Here is a 25,660-nt window from a genome sequence, read left to right as displayed (position 1 = left end):
AGGATTTTTCAAGGGAGTTAAGCTAAAATCTAGCAAAATACAGTTGCATAAATATACCTGTATTGGTGATCTGTTTTCAATCCCAAATTCTGGTTCTGTGGCCAACCATAAATTAAAATTTACAGCACAGGGAAACTTATACCTTTGTGCTGAACGCAACAGGGAAAGTAAACTAATTGGTATATTCAATATATAATGTTAATATCATAATACTAAATATGATCTAGAAAGCCTAACCACCATATCTAATTGTCACTATGCAAGACAAACCTGTGCAAGGTTTTATTTTAATAGAATCTGGAAAAAAAACTTAAAGAAATATATAGTTCTAACATTTAAAAGACTGCTTGTAATAATTTAATAACTGAAGAAAACAACTTTGACTGAAAAATTTCAATACCTTTGTCATTTCTGTAACTAGCTATATACTAAAGATCAAAAGGAGTCAAGTTCAAGTCAATGAGGTGCATGAAATCTTAATATTTGTTAATAGCATAGACTGCTGAACAAGCAAACATAGTTGCAGTTTTCTTTTTCTCCAGCTGGCCTTATTGCAATGGCACAGCAACCCATTTATCTATTGGAAGCAGTTATTCATACAATTAAACATTCCGTTCATTAAATGCCCAAGAATCAAGATGACAACACAAGGCTAACCCTCCAAACTTCTCTCCTTTCCCAAAACAATGCACTTCTCCTGTGACATTCATGTAGGTTCAACTCTTGTAGCACCTCACCAAAGTGCAACCATGTAAACTTATGAGAACAAGAGACTGAAGGCAATTAATATTAGTAGCGAAAAAAAATTTCATGAAACTGACATGGACAAAAAGTCAACAATTTCCCATGATCGGATGGGCTACATACATGATCTCTTTTTAAAACAGCAGATAAAGTGGACATTGTTCATTATTTTTAAAAACTCCCAAGATTTTAGAATAGTCCCAGTGGATTGAAATAAGCAAACTTAACTCTGCAAATCAATTCAGAAGGCAGACAGAAAAGAGAGCGCTACAGGACAGTTAGACTTACATCAACCATTAGGAAAATGCTGAAATCTATTCTCAGAAGTTTCACTTAGACGACAAATTTGAGGTGTTTTTTTGAGGACGTAGCTTATAGTGTGGAGAAAGGGAAACTGTTAGATGTGTAAACATGAATTTCCAAAAGATATTTGAAAAGATGCCATACGAAATGCTCAGAGGAAAGATAATAGTCCCCAGAACTGGACACTATACATGAGCTCGGATGAAGTTTTGATTAAATGGCTAGGAAACAGACAATAGGGATGTATAGGGCATTTTCAAGCTGTCAGGGCGAAACTAGTGGAGTGTTGCAAGGATTAATTGCTGGGACTTAATTATTAAAATCTATGTCATGGACTTAAACAAATCAACTAGGAGTAATGTATGTAAATTTACTGATGAAAGTCATATGGGAATATATATTGTGGGGAGAGCACAAAAACTATCAATGGGCTATGAGAGTAGGTAATGAAGTGGTAGATGGAGTATAATGTGTGAAGCTATACACTTGGTATTAATAACAGAACAGCAGAACTACTTATAAAAGGCGTGCACTTGTAAACGTTGATATTCATAGGAACTTGAGTATCTTTGGGGAACGCAAAGTTAGTATGAAAGCAATTTGGAAGGTAAATGATAGGTTGGTTTTTGCTGCAAAGGAATTAGGGTGCAAAAATGTAAATTTTGCTTTTATTGCCTATGCTGTGATGATTCTACACCTTGTGCAGTTTTGGTCTTCATATCAAAGCAAATATATATTTCATTTGGATGGTCTGTCATTAATGACATGTTCCCACAGAGATTGAGAATTTTTTGATCTCTTATGGAATCATGAGACATATGGAATGGGTGTGAACAATGAAATTAACTTAGCCGTGATGGAATTAAATGGAAGTGCAGCCTTGAGAGGCTGAATAGCCAATGTGTGCTTATACTTCTGGGTCATTTCCATTTCTATTAATAATGCCCTGAGTCTATTGTCGGTCAGGGAAAGTCTCAACTAAATTCACCCAGCACAATGATCATGACTTACATTTTGCTGGGGCAAGGGGGATAGCTAGAGTTATGGATCAGCAGTGTAAATTCTGGTTTATGTTTTCCTCACTTAAAACCAATTGCAGTAAAAGCAAAAACTAATTACCAAGTCTTGTACATGAAAGATGACATTTCCTTCTTTACACAACTCCACAATGGACATGATAGGTCAACTGAGAAGTGGTTTGAGGGGACAAAAGGGTCACAACTTATTGGAGTTATCAAAGTTTAATATAGGACATGACCTAGCCTTTTCCAGTGTCATGTTCCAACCCTACAAAATCTCGTTAGAACTGCAATACTGCAGGATAGTTTAAGATAATGGAAGCACTTTGGTCTTGTGTACTCAAGAATAAGGATCTTATTTTGCATTTATGAGATATGGTACTTACCTTGGTAGGAACTGTACCACTCAGACATATCCAGTCTCATTTCAAAACCATCCCTTTTCACCTTGCTGCTATTTAATATTTAATATTTAAATTTAGTGATCATTAATAAAAGAAAATCAGAAATGAACTACAAAATTAGTTTGAAATAAAAACTTTGGCTATAAAGTGGAGTTTGACATCAAGACAATATAACTATTTTTATTTAATTTAGTGAATAACAACAATACTGGGACTTGTGAGCGCAAGTACTATTTTCCAGACAATGTACCTTCTTCAGATAAGTTATTTTCTTTGGTTTCTTTCTCCATTTGATGACACCATCCTTCCATTCTTTCTTTCTCCGCTTGCAACAGTTTCAAGAACCAGTAGCCATCCCGACGACAAGAAGTAGTGTGCACTGGTTCAACAGGGAGATTGTTAGTTGATTCTAACCATGGCTCCGGTGGTGGTAATGAGGATGGATCTAGAGCTGGATCTAAGTTATCTCCATAAGCTAATGCTTTATTTTTTGTCTGGGAGCTTTTTGCATGCTGCCGTACCGCAGGTTCAGGATTTGAGGCATTGTGATGCTGAGCTGAATCCGAAAGCAGGTTGCTTTTGTCTTGAGATCCAACAGCAGAATTACATTCCTGTGTATCAGAGTCAGTTTCTTGTTTTGAAGTCATGCTGCTAGAGCGGCTTATGCTGTTTTAAATAATGACACAATTTTTCAAATTAATTAGGTCCTCCTCTTAGGTGAGCCAACTGCAAAATGCAAAACAATCTGATCTCAAGCAAATACATTAAAAAGGGATTGAGAAACAGTGAAACAGCTTAAGTTGTTTACCACTCCAGTATAAATTATGTACACATCTTGTCAGAGATCAAAAGTTTATATTTGTTTTTCTTTAAAATGAAGATAACATTGGAAAATGCATCTATGCTTGGTAAAACTTCCCACAATCTTAGGAAGGTCAGTTTTCAGAAATAAACAGGTATTGCCACGTTTAAACTCTATCCTCTGAGTCAGTCACCTGCTCTCTCAGCATTGATTTGGTCATGCAATGGATTACACATACACCCATTTTGAACTCATGACTTAGTCATTTGAGCAGGAGACAGCATCGACACAAAGCTGTAAAAGTTATGCAAAAAATAATCATGACTCCCATAGCCAGCACATATAGATTGGCAAAGGAGTCCTAAAGAACTTAATACTTATGCCAGCTTTAAATGAAGAAAACATTTACCGTCTCAAACTGCCAGGTCAGGAGAGGACAATTTTCTTTTGGAGAGATGGAAGATTCAGAAACATGCACAACACTAAACTTCAAGAGAAATTCTTTGTACATTGCTCCAAAAAGTGGTCTTCCAATTAAATTTCCATGAATGAGTTTGTTTTGTTAAACTCCAAAATCGTGCCCATTCGGTAGTTTTGTTTAGTTAGTGATTTTTGAAGATACAGGCGCTTATGCTTTACAGGGAAATTCTCTAAGTTTTAATCCAAAGGTTACTTGAAAAAAAGTATTTGAGACATATTCTTTCTACACTTTTGCAAAATGAGGTGATATCCTATATGTTAGAGTTAAACATAATACCAAGATGTGCACATTTCCATCAAGACACACTTAACCAAAATCAGTGGCAGCACGAACCAATTACTATAATTCCTTCTCCTCTGCTTGATTAATTTTAATTTCAACAATATCTAAGTGAAGATGAAATAACTCAATGTAGAAGTGACTGCAAAGGGCTCTCATGGCACAGTGTTAGTAACCCTACCTTTGAGCTAGAAGACCCAGGTTCAAGTCCCACCTGCTCCAGAGGTGTGTTATAACAGGTTGATTTAATGCATGTAGAGTTGCCTGACTTAAGGGCTTTCTGATCTGTTGATCACATGAACTTCAGAATTCTGGGTATGTTGATATTTTTAGGGGTTATAATGCACAAATTTAGTTGAATGCTTCCAATCAACATATGTTTGTAAGACAAAATGCAGTGTCATTTGTACTCTGCTCAAAATTATTTGTGCTGAGGGAAGGGGCTCAGGCAATCATCAAGCAACTTTCAGATTTGAGTAATGTCTAGGAAGCCTATTTAGACTTCACAGCATGGCACAGTTGCAGCAACCCACTGCTTACATAGCAAAAATATGATTGAACCTTTTGAAAATATCTTTGAAAAATGCTTACTATAACCTTTTTCTATTAATCTTAATATAACTATATTATAATGGAAACTCCTTCAAAGCAAGTTTAACTGGCAACAGTCCAAGATCAAATCTATCTGCTTGGCATCATATGTAGCCCTGAGATAAGGGTCTGATCTCATTTGTCTCATCACAAAAACCATCTGACTCAAATAATTTGCTGCTAATACCCTTATCTACACCTTTGTTAACTCTAGACGTGAATTATTCCAGCCAACTCCTGGCTGGACTCCCAAATCTTACCCACTATAATACTGGTCACGATAACTCTGCTGTCCTTGACTCAACTCACAAGAAGTTCCTTTACTCCAGCCCTCAGCTCAATGTCCACACTGATTCGCTGTCAAGCAGTGGCCTGATTTTAAAACTGGCATGCTCACTTTCAAATCCCTCAGTACTCCCACCTTCCTCTATCTCTACAATCCTACTCAGGTCCACGCCCCCTCAGATACTCACATTCCTCTAATTCCAACGTATTTTGCATTTCTGATTTTAATTGCTCCACCACTGATAGCTGCACTTTCAGTTGCCTAACTATCCTCTCTTCACCTTTCCACTTTGACTTCGAGAAGGACACCTATCTTAAAAAGCCTGTCTCTGACCAACCTTTGGTTCATTTGACCCTATATCTTTTTACATTGCTCAATGATCCACTTTTGCTTACAATGCTTCTGGGAAATTCCTTGGCAAGCTTTATTACATTAAGGGTACTACACAAAAAAAAATTGCTTTCACTATACCAGAAATCAAAGGCAAAGATCAGGAAAAAAGCTCACTCAAAAGAATGACAACATTGATTATTTCCAGGGAGGTACAATGCAAGTAGAGAGGCCTATGAGTAGGTTAATAGCAGAGAGGTTGGTGTGTGCTGAAATGGTGGCATTTTTGAAAAGAGATACAATCAATTCATTTAGTTGAACTAATTTCACTCACTGCCACTCGTCTTCCACTTGTATTCCAATAGACTGGAATTTGTTGATGATTTGAGAATCTTGTTCCTTAATCAAATTCTGGGAACAGTCAACCTGAAAAGAAAGAAACCTCCACAAATCAATGATAGAATTTGACAAATGTCTATTCCTTTTCTTTCCCTGTAATTGTGCTCAAAACATCAAAATACTCAACTTGGTTTTAAAGAGACCACACTAAGTTGATCTTATAAGTCACTGAAAAATGTTATATTGGAAAATGAATATAATAGTCTTCTTCAGAAAAAAAGTTCTCTGAGAGTCATCTCCATGCAGTTAATTTTTACAGATGAAGGGCTTTTGCCCAAAAGGTCGATTCTTCTCAGATGCTGCCCGACCTGCTGTGCTTGTCCAGCACCACATTCTCGATTTGATGCAGTTAACTACTCGTCAGCATCAATCTAATTGACAATAAACGCTTTTGAATTTCAAACATGAACTAATATACCAATAGCTGAGAAGGCCATTAAGCATTATTTGAACTTCAGACAAAAATGTCCTGCTGCAATTGTTTTGGTGAATTACACCCTGTTTGATTGGCAGGATGTAAAATTTCAAACACATTACTGACTGAAGACAAATGTTATCAGGAGTAACAAGACAATAACTGAACATAAGTCAACTTACACCTTCAAAATATTGCGAACAGAAAGCATATTCGGAAACATGTATACTGGAAGCACAGAATTGGACAGCTGGAATGAGGGGGGAAGAATGTGTTTGGGCAGTCAAAAATGAACAGCTATGAGAGGGAGAGGTGAAATCTAAGTTATAGACTTTTCACAACAATAAATATGACAATTGCTGCTAGAGAGAATAAATTTGAGGTACATAATCATGAAATAAAAAGCACATATATGTCAGATAAAGATTTAGAGGGGGTGGGTGGGGCAGAATATGGAGAAGTTTCAGACTGGAGTCATAGAGGTGTACAGCATGGTAACAGATCCTTCGGTCCAACTTGTCCATGCCGACCAGATATCCCAAACCAATTTAGTCCCACCTGCCAGCACCTGGCCCATATCCCTCCAAACTCTTCCTATTCATATACCCATCCAAATGCCTCTTAAATGTTGCAATTGTAACAGCCTCCACCACTTCCTCTAGCAGCTCATTCCATATACGTATTACCCTCTGCATGAAAACGTTGCCCCTTAGGTCTCTTTTATATCTTTCTTCTCTCACCCTAAACCTCTGGCCTCTAGTTCTGGACTCCCTGACCCCAGGGAAAAAACTTTGTCTATTTACCCTACTCAGGCCCCTCAGGATTTTGTAAACCTCTATAAGGTCACCCCTCAGCCTCCGATGCTCCACGGAAAACAGCCCCAGCCTGTTCAGCCTCTCCCTATAGCTCAAATCCTCCAACCCGGGCATAATCCTTATACATCTTTTCTGAACCCTTTCAAGTTTCACAACATCTTTCCGATAAGAAGGAGACCAGAATTGCACGCAATATTCCACCAGTGGCTTAACCAATGTCCTGTACAGCCGCAACATGACCTCCCAACGCCTGTACTCAATACTCTGACCAATAAAAGAAAGCATACCAAATGCCGGCTTCACTATCCTATCTACCTGTGACCCTCCACTTTCAAGGAGCTATGAACCTGCACTCCAAGGTCTCTTTGTTCAGCAACACTCCTCAAGACCTTACCATTAGGGGGTGGCACTGTGGCTCAGTGGTTAGCACTGCTGCCTCACAGCACCAGGGTCCTGGGTTTGATTCCCACCTGTCTGTGTGGAGTTTGCACATTCTCCCTGTGTCTGTGTGGGTTTCCTCCGGTTGCTCCGATTTCCTCCCACAATCCAAAGATGTGCAGGTCAGGTGAGGTGGCCATGCTAAATTGCCCAGTGTTAGGTGCGTTGGTCAGGGGTAAATATAGGGTAGGGGAATGGGTCTGGATGGGTTTCTCTTCAGAGGGGCGGTGTGGACTTGTTGGTCCGAAGGGTCTGTTTCCACACTGTAGAGAATCTAATCTGATTAAGTGTATAAGTCCTGCTAAGATTTGCTTTCCCAAAATGCAGTACCTCACATTTATCTGAATTAAACTCCATCTGCCACTTCTCAGCCCATTGGCCCATCTGGTCAAGATCCTGTTGTAATCTGAGGTAACCCTCTTCGCTATCCACTACACCTTCAATTTTGGTGTCATCTGCTAACTTACTAACTATACCTCTTATACTCGCATCCAAATCATTTATGTAAATGACAAAAAGTAGAGGACCCAGCACTAATCCTTGTGGCACTCCACTGGTCACAGGCCTCCCAGTCTGAATAACAACCCTCCACTACCACCCTGTCTTCTACCTTTGAGCCAGTTCTGTATCCAAATGGCTAGCTCTCCCTGCATTCCGTGAGATCTAACCTTGCTAATCTGTCTCCCATGGGGAACTTGGTGAACGCCTTACTGAAGTCCATATAGATCACGTCTACTGCTCTGCCTTCATCAATCTTCTTTGTTATTTCTTCAAAAAAACTCAATTGAGTTTGTGAGAAATGATTTCCCACGCACAAAGCCATGTTGACTATCCCTAATCAGTCCTTGCCTTTCCAAATATATGTACATCCTGTCCCTCAGGATTCCCTCCTACAACGTGCCCACCACCACCGTCAGGCTTACTGGTGTATAGGCTTGTCCATACCACTCTTCTACTCTCACTCAAAGGAAAATGTTAGAAAATGGCTGACCCATGTTTCTCCTAGGGTGATTTTGCAGAACACAAATAAAGGAGGAATAATGCACGATAAAGCAGGAGTGCTAAAGATCGCAGAATTTGACATACCTTTTATTTTTTGAAATACAGCAGAAATACATTTTAACAAGTTAGGTGATCCAACAGTAAAAAAGGTCATATTTTACAAACAACAAAACAACAGCATATATAAAGCCTAAAACCAGCATATTACTAAAGGTGTGCAGGAAATCTTGGAAATGCAGTCCAAGACCCAATGCTAACTTCTGAAAGGCACTATCAGCTATCCAAAAGAAAGTGATTATCTATTTTTCAGAAAACATTGATATGCAGAAATAATTTGCTAATAAGTCATTGAATTACAGAAATAATATGTGATAATTCTATCAGACAATCAAATCTGTTCTTAGAATAGACTTAGGACTCTTCTTTTGGCTAAAATCACTGAAAACCTAACTGTGTCGGTATTCACACAACATCGGGTTATAGTCCAACAGGTTTATTTGGAAGTACTAGCTTTCTAAGCGCTGCTTCTTCATCACCTCTTGGACTATAACCTAATGTTGTGCAATTTTTAATCTTTGTCCACCCCAGACCAAGTCCACCTCCAAGTCAGTGTTGATATTGTAATAGCTCCATTTTGATACCCAAAGGAGCAATACAGAACGGAATTCCCACTGCAGGACAAGACAAAAATATAACTTCACGAGTAATTATTTGAAGCTTTTAGTCAACAGGTTATAGTGTCCTTGGAAAAACTCCAACAGTGACACACCAGAGGATTTTAGGATTCGTGGCCATCTGCCGAGTTGTATTGATGGATCTGTAAAACTGCTTTGCATTATTGAAGTAGCAGCACCATTACACTTTTCATAAAGAAAGTATGACACCCAGTTAACTAAATCCAAATTTGTTTGCCACATTCCAAAAAGACAGTCCTTGACAAGTCTTGAGTCACCACCAAAAACATAATTTCTCCCACATTTGGCTGTTACCCATCAAATATTAGAACCCAAAATTGAAAGAGTTTAGCCATGTAATAATGTAACAAATTTTTAACATTGCATTCAATCCAGCCAACAGAACCTATCAAGTAATGCAATTTAAACCTGAAAACAATGTGGCAGAAATTACCTGTATCCCGATGGAAGAGAGCTTTCTTTTTGGAATAACTTCCACCTTCGGTTCCTCAATGACGAGTGGTCCCTTCTCAGCTGCTACAGTGGCATTTCGGTGTTGGGTTTGGTTGTCTAACTGTTCACGAACCGGAGTAGTGACACTTCCCGTTTTAGTTGTATTTAGAGCCCTGGCACTATCCAAGCTATCTGAAGAATTACTGAGACCAGACTGACTGTTTAAATCACTCTTGTGGTCCTGATTGTCGAGGTATGTATCTTGAGCTGATTCTGTGCTGCTCTGGACTGTAACTGAAATAAATGGTTTAGATGTGGTTCTTGGTGGAACTGGTGGAGGAGTCTTCTTGTAAGTGGTTATACACGATGACACTAGAGGGTGGAAAAGAGGGGGGGGGAAAAAGAAAATTTAACAATTTTTTTCTAACTTTATACTATGTAATTCTCTTTTCTGAAAAACAGAACATGTTTTCATGTTTCATTTCTACATTTTTACATGGCATCATTGTTCGAAACACACTTAAAAGTGCATCAAATTGGAATTAACCTTACCAAATGGTTTGATAATGGATGGGAGGCCAGAGACAGAAAGGGAAGAACACTTATCCTTGGATATGACAAATGGCTTTCCTTACAGATGGAGACTCAGTTTTTCATGATATGCTGAATTAGATGAGAATTATAAATCCAAATTTGCAAATTACATCATAACAGAAGATATATCAAATTGTCTAGATGAGTACAAGAAGTTACAAAGTAATATAAACAAGTTGAATGAATAAACAAAAGAGTGGCAGGTGGAGGTGAATGAGGTCACCCGCTTTGGGTCAAAGACAAATATTTACCTAACATGGTCAGACTAAGATCAGTGAAGAAGCAAAAGGATTTGGGCATCCACATGCATAAATCGGGAATCAATAACAGACAGGTTGAAAAAAACTAAAGCAAGATACCTTTGATTCAATAAAGATAATGCGAGATGAATTCTAAAGTGAGAAAACGTTGACTGTTTTAAAACAGATTTAGTCAGGTTCCCATCAAGATTACTGTGCTTAATTTTGGGTACCAAAAACAGGGAATATATAACAATACAAGTACACGTAACAATATTAATTCATCAAAATAAATTCAGAGCCATGAGGACTTAAATTATGCGAGGTTGCATAACTTGACTTATACTCCTCGGAGTTTAGAAGATTTAAAAAAAATCTTGATAGAACAGATACAGAAACTGTATCAGAATAAATAAGAACAATCTTAAAAATGGAAAAAGGCCATTTATGAATGAAATCAAGGAGCCTCCTACCACACAATGTGAAATATCTGGAACCCTCTCCACCTGTGGGCAGTGGATCAATTTAAATTTTCGAGATAGAAACAGTTTTAAAAAAAACACATGGGGGGAATTTGTAAATAGAGCACAGGCACATATCCGGGACAATCCAGCTGATTGACAGAATAGACACAAATGGCCAAATGACCACCTCCTATTCCTGCAAGTGGAAACCTAAAAATGGAGTTTCCAGAATAAATAAAGTTGTTGTGTTTTTAAAATTCAAAGTAAACACATATCAGGCACAACTTGCATGAAACATTAGCTCCCTCAACATACATCAAGAATGAAATATAGAGCAATAAAAATCTCCACCTGTCTGGCAGCTTTCATATTTAAAGTTTTTTGGTTCAGTCACTTAAAGTCACTTGGTTCATTAAAAATGCATCTGCCATATGAATTCACATACAGGCCTCTTGTTTTACAGAATGCAACAATTCTAGGGATATGACCATGATGCAAATTCATCAATTATCAGCTGCACATCACTGAGTGAAGCAGTGTTTTATATTTGAATAGCTCTTAAAAAAAGGCAATCTATATGTAAATCAACATAATACTTGCTGGATGGGAATATTCCTGTTGAAAGTGCCAGCTGAGAAATCTCAAGTACTACGAACCAAATATGGGTAACTAAACCAGTAGCTGCAAATCACACAAAATTGGTCAATTAAATTTAATTAATTACCAATAAAAACTTGTCACTGAAATAAGGTCACTACCATAGTTAATACTTATTAGAGAAAAGGGAACAAGGCCAAGTGGACAAATTTAATTAGCTTCACATATGTTTGACTAGGCATAATAAAAGATGTAAATAACTACTTTGGTAATTACCAACATGACAATATCAGTAAAACTGGCTTATAACCATTATAAAATGACCAAAATGAAATAGGTGGTCACTTCAAAGAACTCAGCGAAGTGGGCAAGTTTATAATAGTGTATTTATAGCTATTTTCAACAACTTTTTTCTAAGTGGTGCATTTAGATGCATACCTGATCTGTACTTACGTATAACAAACAAAGCTATAATTACAAGTGACCTCGTAGACTGTCAGAACCCCTACAGTGCGGAAGCAGGCTATTTTGCCGTAAAGTTCATACCAACCCTCTGAACAGCATCCTACCCAGACCCACCCCTCTACCGTATCCTTTTCCACCTAGCCCACACATCCCTAGACACTGTGGGCAAGTTAGCATGGCTGATCCACTTAATCTACACAACGTTGGAATGTGGGAGGAAACAGGAGCATAAGGAGAATGTGCCAACTCCACACAGATGGTTGCCTGAGGCTGAAATGGAGCCTGGGTGCCTGGCACTGTGAGACTGTAATGCTAACCACCGGGCCATCCTGCTACCTTAAACATGGGTATTTATTGCCCATCCCTAACTGCCAAGTGGGCAAAAAGAATCAACACATTGTCAAGGGTCTGGAGTCACATGTTAGGCATCAGTGAACCAGATGGGTTTTTACAACAATCAGCAACAGTTCCATCACCAGACTCAACCACAGACTTTTTTTGAGGGGGGGGGTTGGAAAGAGATGTGGACATTGAATTCAAATTTATGACAGGATTTGAACCTGAATACAAATATCACCTGGGTCTCAGGTTTAATAGGTCTAATGATAATACCTCTGGGCCATCAGCTTACCTCACAGAAGTGCTCAATTCACACATTTTCATTCAGGAACAATTCCATTGTAGCTTTAAATCAAATGAACAGAAAGAGCATCTGACTGCAATTTCCAGAGATATATGTTAATCTATCTGGTTTCCTCATTTCAGACTTGGGTGAGGTTTTCAGCAATTCCTCAGAAAACTGTTTCCTCCAGGAATTCCACACAGAGTCAAGAGTTAATCAGGGTAATGAGCATTGAACTGTTGCCTCCTTTTCAGGTTACTATCAATAATTCTGCTTCCTACAGCTAAAGGTCTAAGGACAAAATGGGCTGACAAGTCAATTGAGCTCAAAGTGTCCTTTAGGGAAGGAAAGTGTCAATTGTATCTCGTCTGGCCGACGTGTAACTCTAGATTAGAGTAGTGCTGGAAAAGCACAGCAGGTCAGGCAGCATCCGAGGAGCAGGAAAATAATCAAGAATGAAGGCAGGGAGCCTCCGGGGTGGAGAAATAAGGGAGCAGGTAGCAAACAGTACAATAGGTGGATGGGGTTGGGGATGAAGGGGATAGGTCAGAGACCCTACCTCCTGCAAAAATGCTATCCCGTACTCCCAAAAGTTCCACCTCCACCGTATCTGCTCCCAGCAGGACCAGTTCCACCATACAACACACCAAATGGCCTCCTTCTTTAAAGACCGCAATTTCCCTTCCCACGTGGTTGGAGATGCTCTCCAACGCATCTCATCCACATCCCGCATCCCGCCCTCAAATCCCACCCCTCCAACCATAACAAAGACAGACCCCCCCTGGTCCTTACCTTGCACCCTAACCTACCTTTGCATAAACCACATCATCCGCCCACATTTCCACCACCTCCAAACAGACCCCACCACCAGGGATATATTCACCTTCCCACACTTTTCTGCTTTCCGCAAAGACAGCTCCCTCTGTGACTATTTGGTCAGGTCCACGCCCTTCAACAACCCACCCTCCCATCCTGGCACCTTCCCCTGCCACCACAGGAACTGCAAAACCTGTGCCCACACCTCCCCCTCACATCCAAGGTCCCAAAAAGGCCTTCCACATCTATCAAACTTCACCTGCACATCCAATAATGTCATTTATTGTATCCATTGCTCCCGACGCTGTCTCCTCTACATTGGGGAGACTGGATGCCTTCTTGCAGAGCGCTTTAGGGAACATCTCCAGGTCACCCGCACCAATCAACCCCACCGCCCCTTGGCCCAACATTTCAACTCCCCCTCCCGCTCTGCTGAGGACATGCAGATCCTGGGCCTCCTCCACCACCACTCCCTCACCACCCAACACCTGGAGAAGAACGCCTCATCTTCCGCCCAGGGCATCAATGTGGACTTCACCAGTTTCCTCATTTCCCATCCCATCTTAACCCAGTTCCAACATTTCAGCTCAGCAGCATCCTCATGACCTGTCCTACATGCCAATCTTCCTTCCCACCTATCTGCTCCACCCTCCTCTCTGGCCCATCACCTTCATCCCCACCCCCATACACCCATTGTACTCCTTGCTACCTTCGCCCCACCCCCACCCCCTTCCATTTATCTCTTCACCATGAAGGCTCCCTGCCTTCATTCCTGATGAAGGGCTTCGCCCGAAACATCCATTTTCCTGCTCCTCGAATGCTGCCTGACCCGCTGTGCTTTTCCAGCACCACTCTAATCTAGACTCTGATTTCCAGCATCTGCAGTCCTCATTTTTGCCTACATGTAACTCTAGACCCACAGCTATGTGGTTGACTCTCAACTGCCCTCTGGGCAATAAATGCTAACCTAGCCAGTGACGCCCTCATCCTGTGAATGAATAAAAACAAACCAGCCAAAATTTCCCAAATTCACTCAAATACCCAAGACTTCTCCAAACCTATAAACAAGATCAAGTTAGTTGGGAATCTTGACTGAAATGAAGGCAGGCAGATCTGGTCTGTAATCTTGTTATCTCAGACAGAACATGGAAATAATGTTAAAACAGAAACAGTCATTGAGAAGTGAAATCTAAAGGTACTTTTCTACACAACACAGGAATATTGAATTATCATTCATCAAAAGGCTATAGGTGCTCTGTTAATTAAAATTCACAAGACTACAGGGTTCTGAGGAAAGCTCTAAGGAAAAGATAACTCCGACTTCTCTTCACAAATGCTGCCAGGCCTGCTGTGCTTTTCCAGCAATTTTTTTGTTTGTATTTAAGTAACGCTACTCAAAACAAACATGAAATAATACAGCAATTCTGGTCTCCTTCCTATTGGAAAGATGTTGCGAAACCTGAAAGGATTCAGAAAAGTTTTCCAAGGATGTTGCCAGCTTGGAAGATTTGAGCTATAGGGAGAGGTTGAATAGGTTGGGGCAGTTTTCCCTGGAGCGTCAAAGGCTGAGGGGTGATCTTATAGAGGTTTATAAAATCATGAGGGGCATGGATAGGATAAATAGACAAAGTCTTTTCCCTGGGGTCGAGGAGTCCAGAACTAGAGGGCATAGGTTTAGGGTGGGAGGGGAAAGATATAAACGAGACCTAAGAGGCAACGTTTTCACACAGAGGGTGTAACATGTATGGAATGAGCTGCCAGAGGAAGTGGTGGAGGCTAGTACAATTACAACATTTAAAAGGCATCTGGAGGGATACGGGCTGGATGCTGGTAGGTGGGACTAGATTGAGTTAGGATATCTGGTCGGTATGGACCAAAGGGTCTGGTTCCATGCTGTACATCTCTACGATTCTATGAAAAAGGCTAACTTCTATTTGTATTAATTGCTGGCTGGCTAAGTGGCCATTACTTAGTTATGTCTAAGAATGCAATTAACTGTCAAGTAAATACACTTCAACAATTACTGAACTTTCAACTTCAGTCTGAAATAGCAAGTTTAAGAACAACTTTCTTCTGACTTGAATTGGATGGTGACAAGAATAACAACAGCAATTATATTTTTGAATTTATGACCAACACTATTTCTAGCAACACTGAGAAAAGTTTAGGCTGAACCTCCATAATTCAACACTCTGCACCCACAGTACTTCAGTGTTTCCTCAGCCTTGATCTTTACTCACTATTTTTTGTTGCACTTTGTCCAGTTTTGATACCCTGAATCCCGCTTCTGGTGTCCAACTGGAAAATTATTAATCTATTAGCCATATGACTGACGCAAATCCAAGTGAAGTGTTTATCCAATTGTAACAAAATATTTTTTGCTTTGAATGCACTTGGATATTTTTGATGCCTTAAAAACTATCAGGACTTCAGGCACTAATCATGGTACTAAACCGATTGACATGCATTTACTATCTCTGACGCTAACTCAACCTCCCAAAGTCCAGTATTGCCCCAGTCTCAAAAAATGGCCAATTAAGGGGGTGCAATCTGCAGTTTGTAAACAAATAAACGTTCAACAATTTTTTTTAGTAAAACACGAAGCAAGCTATTGATAGAGGATTAAATATTAAAATACAATTTCACTACAATATTCAGTCAATATAAAATAAAAATCCAACACACGATGATATAAGTGCACGTGCAACAGTGCATTGCATTTTACTGAACACATAGCAATCTCAACAGAAACCAGTAGTTTTAGTACACATTTAGCAGTTTCAGCATATTACTTATTGTGAACACAGTAAGTACACACACTTGGTTGTCCTCTACCATTGAAACAGTTGAATTGGGGCCAAATTACATACAAACAACAGTGATATATTTGCACATTTCATAAATAAAATCAATAAAAATAGAATACTTGCACATAGATGCAGCAGACAGACTAGTTTTAACACTTGTCCCAACTAACAATTAAGAAAATTATTTCTTATTCGAATGGAAATGTCATCATTTTGGGCTGAAAATATTAAAGTACTAATAATCTTTACGCTTCGGCTTCAACAGTATTTAACTGTGCCCTTTTTCCCAAAAGAGTTATTCATTTTACTGGAAAGCATAATGAAACTACTGAAAATTAGATGACATTTGATACTAAATTGTGTCCAAAAGTACATGAAATGAAATGCTGTGAAAACGTTTAGGTTTGACTCATTACACATGTTGCTTGCTGCTCAAGCTGCACTTACTGAATTGTATCAATTTCCTCCAGGCATAAAGCAGAACTATTTCCTTAACATCGCATCATAGCAGTGCAACGCACAATACAGGTTACATGCAAAGCACAGAGTTGCCCAGAAAAGAAAATTTGCATCATGTGCCTGTATCATGATGTAAATGCACGTTTCCAAGATACATCATGGGCCAATTGAACAGCTATTCCAGTATTATAGTGAGAAAATGTCAACATTGCCAACGTTCTGGTTGAAAATTAAGTGCTACACCACAGCTGTGCTAGAACAGCCATTTCACACTGGAAACATTTTTTGGCACAGTTTGCACTGGCATAAAGGCTCCAGTGTAAACAGGGCATCCTGTATAAGGTCAGCAAAGACAGAATGAAATAAAAAAACATAGCATAAATTGAAAGAAATCAAAAGAGACAGTTAAGTATCATGGAAGAGTGTAGTGAATACAAAAAAGGACAAGGGAATTTAGTTTTTTTTAATTAAAAGCAACACATTTTTCACATTCAAAAGCCCAAACATCAGACAATGCACCTGCTGCATTCCTGCAGCCAAGAAGAAGTTGATTCTGAAGCTCTCGTACGTATTACACCGTACATCACAAACACAGTATATCTTACCAGTAGACTCAGAATAGTTCCTCTTCAACACAAAGTTTGTGGCCGGGTTTTTATCTGTGTGCAAAATGAAAATTTTTTAGGCAGCTGTTTCCAGGGGTGTGAATAATTGGAAATGTGCACCACTATTCCTGGGATTGGTACGAAAAATCACCACTGGTTCAAGTTCTCTGCAGCAAATTATGGAGCCAACCCACAGGCAGATGAGCATCCCTTCACAGTTTCGATCGCAGCGCTCTCTTGATTTTTGTGGCATTACAGATTCCAAACACTAAAACATCTGTGCTTAACACAATGGAGAGAGACAGACAACAACAAATCTACACTCATCTGATTTGTATTCACTTTTTTATGAATATTCAAAGTTTCCAATTTTATCTACAGAAAATCACTCAGCTTGAGCAGTACACTACACATTAGATGCAAACCCCAGCTTTGATGTACTGAAGGCTCTAGAATGGATGACCTAAGTTTAATCTCAGATGTAAAACTGTTCTTTCCAACAAGAAAAATGCATATTGTGCAACATCCAACTCGTACCTTGCACTTCAGTGTTAAAGGTATGCACTCAAAAGGCCAATTTATTCAAGTGTGCATTTCACTTAAATCAACTTAATATATCAGTGCCATTATCCCAGATTAGTTCCATCATCTGGATTTCAATTTCAGAAGAGTATACCCTTGCATGAGGAATTGTACAGGAATTAGCGGTAGTGGTTGGAATCTGCACAAATTCTCCATGCTTCTTTCTTTCCGTCATCTCTCAAATCTTCAGGTTTTAAAATCCAAAAAAACTGAACTACTAGTTCCTGATTTCCTGCTTGTTTTATAATTTTCAGCTTCTGTAGGCATCTGCACATTTGTCTCGTCCTTATTTATTGCTTGGAGAAATGCCCCCCAAAACAGAACACTGATCCAAGCACTGTTAAAGCACTTAATTAAAAAAAAACGCATGACTATGTATATGATTAATGAATGTGATCAATTGCTTAGCAAATTGATGAAGTCACTGGCTTAATCACCCATTTATGATCCATTATGTGACCACAATTTAGGTATGACAATTATGCTACACTTGGGCTTAGCTCTTTACTGCTAAGGAGAGGGTTAAAAAGTGTTCCTTCTATTGATGGCTATTCAGCATGTTCAAGTGAGGAAAACATTAATCTGTACAATCACTAAATCCCCCTACCATTCCATAGCCATTCCAAACAATTAAACCGCACCAAAACTCACTAATAGAGATCATATAGAGACAATAATTACTTAGTTGAAGCTTTCGAAAGGATCAAGCACTGAGAACCAGATGCCAACAGATGAGATGAAGGTAGAAGTCAAGCAAAAATAATATAAACAATCAATATAAACAATACAAGTAACCTTCAGTACGTTAGCCCTTGTGAATTTAAAATATTACAATAAGACAGCAACTTACTTCACCAATATTAAATAAAAACAAAATATTGTACATGCTGAACATATGAAGTAGAACAAAGTGCTGGAGAAACCCAACTGGTCTGACAACTTCTGCGGAGAAATACATCACTGATTCCCAATAATTCTTAACAAAAGTTAACAATAATTGTTTGGAACTGCTGATGCAAGGAAGAATAGAAGTAAGTGGGATAGAAGAGCAAGCATACTAAGATAAAAGCAGGCTATTAGTTCAGGTGTGGGGAACTGTAAGGTGTGAAGCTGTGTATCAATGATTTACAGAGGAGACAATGTCAGCGACTTCAATTACTTGATGTACATAGCCCAGAGGGGGCAGATTGGAAGGAGTATCTGAGAGTTGGAACTCAGCATCTGCATGGTAGAAGTCTATATGTCAGATAACAAAAGCATCACAACACTGATCTAATAACAAAGTGAGGTTTGAACGTGAAAGGATGGAATGAAGTAACTTCAAAAGGGAGATTGAGAAATTTGGGCTGGCTGATATCACACTGACTGTTCATTGTGAAAGGATAAAGAGGAGATAAGAGGGCAGAGAGTACTGGAGATGGGAGACAGGTTTTGACAGGAGAGTTCAATGATATGCCCTGCCCAAAATTCATAGAGGTGGAGATGTAACAGGGTAAAACTGAGCCCTTCACTGAGCAGAGATCATTCCAAGCCCCATGGCCAGAATGTCAGAGGGTATGTGAATGTACAAGATTAGAAGGATTGGGATCTGAGAAAAGGGGTTGTGAGAAAGGATACAAAACTGTCACCCTTACCTGGTCTGGCCTACACGTGACTCCAGACTCACAGCAATGTTGTTGATTCTTAACTGCACTTTAGGATGAGCAATAAAGGCTAGCCTAGCCAGTGATGTCCATATCCCATGAATGAATTTTAAAAAGCATTGTTTTAATAAACAATGTTTCATTGTTACTTTTGCAGCAAATTTACTTCTGTTTGAACCAATCTATACCTGGTATTCCCAAACTGTAGTCTAGAGCTGAAATTTTCACAATTTCACAAGTTCCAAGACAGCAACGGTTACCTTGAAACTCTGTCTGATTGCTAATAGCACCATGCCCTCTTTAAAACCTTATACCTAACCAGTCGGTCTTGGGGCCCGATTGCTAGCCAGAAACCTTGGAGAAAAGATAAATGTTTTCATGTTCAAACAGTTCTCTCCAACCAGAAATTGTCTCTGCTCCTATCCCTTGCCACCCCAAGTCTCCGGCTGCCTCCCACCCAAAATCCACTCTCAAATGTTCTGGGATCAAGGCAATTTTTTTTTAGAACAACAGGAAACAGTGATCTATAATTTTTAATAGATTTTGAAACATCATTTTCAAATACAATCAGCTTGCAAGTATAGTCAGTTTTATGGCAAATAGCAACATGATGATCAGATGATTTACAGGCTCCATAGTCTGTATGACGAACAGTTTGTAATTTTCTTCCCAACTGCCATATGTTATAGAAACATTTTATGGAGTACTTTTATCCCTAAGCACTTCATAGCTATTACTGCAATGCAATTAGTTTGTAACTTTGGAAACAGACTCAAAATCATAGAATCCCTACAGCATGGAAACAGGCCATTCTGCACAGAGTCTGCACCAACTCACCCAGACCCAGCTCCCTCATCCTAACCCCATAATCCCACAATTACTATGGCTCATCTACCTAGCCTACACATCCCTGGACACTACAGACAATTTAGCATGGCAATCCACCTGGCCTGCACATCTTTGGATTATGGGAGGAAAGCAGAACACCTGGCAGAAACCAGGTAGACATGGAGAGAACATGCAAATTCCATAGTCACTTGAGGGTGGAATCAAACCCGGGTTCCTGCTGCTGTGAAGTAGCGGTGCTAACCACCACCTTACCGGCCATGTCAATATTCCAAAAACAGCCATGTTTAAAAATGACTAGTTTATGACCAGGACATTGGATGGACTACCCCACTCGCTGCAAATTCTGTGTCTTATGATCCTACTCCACAGCTTCCTGATGAAGGAGCAGCGCTCCAAATGCTAGTACTTCCAAATCAACCTGTTTGATTATAACCTGGTAAAGTGTGATTTTTAACTTTGCTCACCCCAGTTCAACAGGGAACACCTCTGGGACACCCGGACCAACCAACCCAACCACCCCGTGGCTCAACACTTCAACTCGCCCTCCCACTCCACCAAGGCATGCAGGTCCTTAGACTCCTCCATCGCCAGACCATAACAACACGACGGTTGGAGGAAGAGCGCCTCATCTTCCGCATGGGAACCCTCCAACCAGAAGGGATGGATTCAGATTTCTCCAGTTTCCTCATTTCCCCTGCCCCCACCTTGTCTCAGTCGAATCCCTCGAACTCAGCACCGCCTTCCTAACTTGCAATCTTCTTCCTGACCTCTCCGCCCCCACCCCACACCGGCCTATCACCCTTGACCTCCTTCCACCTATCACATCTCCATCGCGCCTCCCCCAAGTCCTTCCTCCCGACCTTTTATCTTAGCCTGCTGGACACACTTTCCTCATTCCTGAAAAAAGACTTATGCCCAAAACGTTGAATTTCCTGTTCCTTGGATGCTGCCTGACCTGGTGCACTTTTCCAGCAACACATTTTCAGCTCACCCCAGTCCAACACCAACACCTCCATATCAGGAGTGAAAAGGTGGCACATATAATCTTATTTGACAGAAATGCACAAAACCACCCAAACCATACAAAAGATATTCATGAAAAAGTGAACTTCATTTATGTCAAATTCAAAAGTATACAAAGATGCACATTTTCTAAATATTTTATTTCTGAATAAAAGATTTCATTTTAATGACACGTCAAGTTCAAGCACCAACTATTAAGGAATAATCTCTGATGGAAAATTACGGTCACATCAATATTGTTAACCATTTGTTTTTCTTTAAACCCCAAAAAAACTAGATAACACAATCACATCAAATTTCAGATATTTGTGCAAAAAATAATCAAAAACATTTACTGAAGCCATGAACTAACATCCTTGCTAGCAAAAATGCATATTGTACAAATGAGCATGGCTGATAAAAATATACCTTACAGACTTTACTGTTAGGCTACAAAGTGCCCAGAATTTCCAGTCAGTTCTCAATACCGTATGTTATAGGAGAAAAAATGAAGAAAAGTGTTGTAATACCTTAAGTGTCTACAGAGACGTAGTAACCATAGTAGATGTTGTCTCCCTTTCTAAAGGGTGGTTAAATGATTACTGCAGTAGAAGCCACTTACAAACTGCTGTGCAGTTTGATAATTGCTATGTACATTCTTTGAATACTCAAATTCAAGGTAACGTTTATCATTTAAGATAGCTCCCAAGTGACCATAAAGGGAGAATGCTGGTTATTGGTGGGTTGGATTAGGATGGACTGTAGTAAAGGAAAAGAATGGCACATTGGATGGGAGCCTTCATTTTAGACTCCATTTAAAATAGGTGCATTCTTTTGAGTAAATCTCCTTTGCATGCAGTTTACTTTTGCCATTCTTTTCACCTGCATCAAACTCTACACTCATCAGCTATTTGCATATTCTGTTGTAGATTTCACTCACTATATTATACCTTCCATTTAATCTTTTCTTGTTTCTACTCAAACACTTTAAAAGGTTAATTATTTTCTCATGTGTATTCTCCCTCCTTAATTTTGCTTTGCTTTAAATGCTGAGAAAGCACAATACTGGAAAATAAAAATATTTGAAAGCACTGGAAAAAGTTGATGTACTAGGGAGAATTTCTAGAATAAATAGCTATATGGAATAAGAATTCTTCACACTTTGGAAATGCTGTTTAGTCGTAATTTCTTTCAATTTTGACAAACGATGCACGCTCTCAACTCTGTCCCCCTTAAAGCCAGTGTATTTTTCCAATATTTTGCGTTTTTTATTTTCACAAATATATTGCCAAGTAGGCAGAAACTTACAGACCTAAGAACAGCCCCTATTTTGTGACTAAGGCAAAGAGAAGGAAGAAGAGGATTCCTTGCGATAGCTGCTCCCAATCTCTGTGCAGAAGCAGAACACTACTGCCCGAGTGATACTGAACAATTGCGAGGTAGATGCGTGCAGGCTTGCACGAAATGCACAATACCATTGTTGTATAAAGTTAAAAATCACACAACACCAGGTTGTAGTCTAACAGGTTTACTTGGAAGCACTAACTTTCAGAGTGCTGCTCCTTCATCAGATAGTTCATGTTGTGTGATTTTTAACTTTGTTCACTCCAGTCCAACACTGGCTTCTCCCATTATTATTGTTTAAAAGATACATACAAACAAAATGAACCAAATACATGAAGTACCAGCCAGTCATTATTTGTAACTATGTATTAGCACAAGGTTGGAACCCTCAATAACACGAACACTATATGAGAAGCGATTTTTCTCAGACATATTAAAAACACACCAAGTTTCCAAGAACAACATTTACAGCAAAGTAACCTATTCTCTTGTATTCAAGTCACCATGCTGCCAAAAATTAAGTTTTTCAGTTCACACGAGAAGACATTATGCCACAATAATTCAGAAGTCACGTAGAATTCGAGCGTTGCAACAGAAACAAAAGAATTAAAATCATTTATAGTCACAGCAAAGTTATAATTCAGTTTAGATTTCAGAAGGCTGCAAACCCTAACAGGAACGGTCTGAGCAATTACAAACAATCTGGACTCTTAATAGAATCCAGTTGTACTGGATGGAAGTTTCACAGATTGTGGTTAGTTTTGAAGGAACTGAAAAATTAGATGAAAATTTTAAAGTGAGGAGGCCTGGATGTCCAAAACAGATAAGCAAGTACAGAGTCATATAAGGGTAAGCATCGAGTAACATTTGGTACTGATGACTAATTTGTTCATGGAATGTGGGTGGTTTCATTGGCTGGGCCAGAATTTAGCACCTATCTCTAACCGCTCTTGATTGAGTGGGTATGGCCACTTCAGAGGGCAGTTAAGAGTCAATCACATTGCAATGGGACTGGAATCGCACTTAGGCTAGACCAGGTAACATCAACAGATTTCCTTCGCTGAAGGATGTCAGTGAACCAGATGGATTTTTACAGCCATCGACAGTGGATGACATTATGCTAACTTTCACTGCCAGATTTTTACTGAATTCAAATTTCACCATCTGCCATGGTGGGATTCAAACATGTCCACATAGCATTAGCTTGGTGTTCTAGATTATTATTCCAGTGACATTACAGATATGCCACTGGCCTTTGAATATAGCAAAAGAACACAACAGCATCAGGAGTAGATGCATGAAATGATGTATTGCCATAGGCTAAAAAAACTACTGTTTGTGATGAAGTATCAGGATCATAGCTTGGGCATGAGTAGAATGCCAACTTTGCAAATAGACAAATAAAAACAGAAAATGCATAGTGGATGCCTGTAGAGAATAAGTGAGTGAGTATTTCAAATTGTTTCATTAAAATGCACCCAGTTTCAGCATGCTTTGATTTAAGATTTCCAGTTCTGGTAACTTTTCTGAAGTCAGTTTCACCATGTGAAGGCGTGGATTCCAGGTTGGAACTGGAAAGTATGGTTTTGATCTTAAATGTTTAACTAGAGGAAACTTGCTAATTTAAAATGGTGTTAGCACCGCTGCTTCACAGCACCAGATTCCACCTTTGGGTGACTGTCTGTGTGGAGTTTGCACATTATCTTAGTGTCTGTGAGTGCTCTGGTTTCCCTCTGGGTCAGGTGGTTTGGCCATGCTAAATTGTCAATAGTGCCCAGCGATATCATTGAGTGATGTGTAGATTAGGTGAAATGCAGGGTTGTAGGGATACACTAAGGAGGTAGGTCAGAGAGGACTCAATGGGCTGAAAGGCCTGCATCTGCACTGTGGGGAATCTCATGATTGTATGAAAGTCACACAAGCAGAAAGATAGAAGTCTGGAAGTGAGACATTTCGTATTTTCAAGAATACACAAGAACAGGGATTAAGAGCTAGTTCTAACTTCAGTCAGAGTGCATTACTGTGTTGAGGGTCAAAGCTGAGAAACATGGTAAAGTGGAAGAATAGGAAAGGGAAAAATAGCTGGATCTGAATGGGGCTGTCACACACCTTTTGAGTTTGACACCGTATATTATAGAATGCAAGGGGAATGTCAAGCCACTTGAATGAATGGTATCATGAACCAGCTAGGGTAAAGCTTTCTTTAAATGTTTTTCGAAATCAGTGGAAGCATAGATTGGTAAACTGTAGCACAAATATGTCCTGCCAACTGCAAACCATTCAGTATAGCTACTCATTTCAGATGCAGTATGAGTAAAATACTTTTGTACTGGACTTTTAGACAAGTTATGCTCCACTATTATATTTTCACTGTAGCCTCAAATGCTTACTGAGAAAGGTTACTTCCATTTCATCATAAAAACTGATAGGAAAAAGGTTCGGGCTACTAAAACTATTATGTTTAATTATAGTATAGCTGTCGTAAGGATTTGTTCAAGTCTCTTCCCTGTTGTGATCTTTTTATATTCGCTACAGTTCATTAACACCTGCAAGTATGACATTCATACAAAAGCTAATCACTTTAAAAAAGAACAATGGTCTCCCGCAAATAGCTTTTGCTTCCCTACACTAATGATTAAAAAAGGTAAATATTCAATGAAGATATATAGGAAATAAAATGAGGTTTTAAACCTGAAAATATTTTGAATTTTTATTTATAAAAGTAAAACATTTGCAAATTTAACAATCTTGTCACTTCAATCTGATCTCTGGAATTAAAACGTTTTTTTCAAACATTGTACCAAAAATTAGAGAAACCGATCATTCAGCCCAACTCCTTTACGTGGGTGCTTATGCATCACTTGAACCTCCTTATGCTATCACCAAACATTTTCCTGAAACAAATCAAAGCAATGTGTCAAACTTTTCACTAAATATAAGACTGAAAGAACTGAGGATGCTAGGAATCAGAAAGAAAAGTAGAAATCAATTTGTTTTTGTTAAGAACTTTTAACTTCTCCCATGTATGGTTATCTAGAACTGAAAGAAATTTAGATTTTTAAAAACCAACTCAGATGATAGCCTGTTACCATTGATCTTTGATACTTTTTATTTAGTACAAAATGCTGAACTTATAA

At 39.1% G+C, this 25,660-nt stretch overlaps 1 protein-coding gene across 2 annotated transcripts in view; it reads right to left on the bottom strand.

Moving 5' to 3' along the window:
* Nucleotides 1-25,660, bottom strand: part of LOC132822969 (disks large-associated protein 4-like) — a 222,005-nt gene that overhangs the window by 13,040 nt on the left and 183,305 nt on the right. Inside the window, exons 9-11 of one of the 2 annotated variants that reach the window (XM_060836438.1) lie at nucleotides 9,437-9,807; nucleotides 5,574-5,665; nucleotides 2,721-3,136 (exon numbers count right to left, since the gene is read on the bottom strand). In XM_060836438.1, the coding sequence (XP_060692421.1) occupies nucleotides 2,721-3,136; nucleotides 5,574-5,665; nucleotides 9,437-9,807 (879 nt within the window). The remainder of the gene's footprint in view (nucleotides 1-2,720; nucleotides 3,137-5,573; nucleotides 5,666-9,436; nucleotides 9,808-25,660) is intronic. The other variant, XM_060836439.1, reaches the window with a different exon arrangement.

Source organism: Hemiscyllium ocellatum, chromosome 15, assembly GCF_020745735.1.
Source record: "Hemiscyllium ocellatum isolate sHemOce1 chromosome 15, sHemOce1.pat.X.cur, whole genome shotgun sequence".
In the NCBI taxonomy this organism is placed as follows: Eukaryota; Metazoa; Chordata; class Chondrichthyes; order Orectolobiformes; family Hemiscylliidae; genus Hemiscyllium; species Hemiscyllium ocellatum.
Note: the sequence above shows the minus strand (reverse complement) of the source record. Positions and strands in the feature narration are given on the sequence as shown.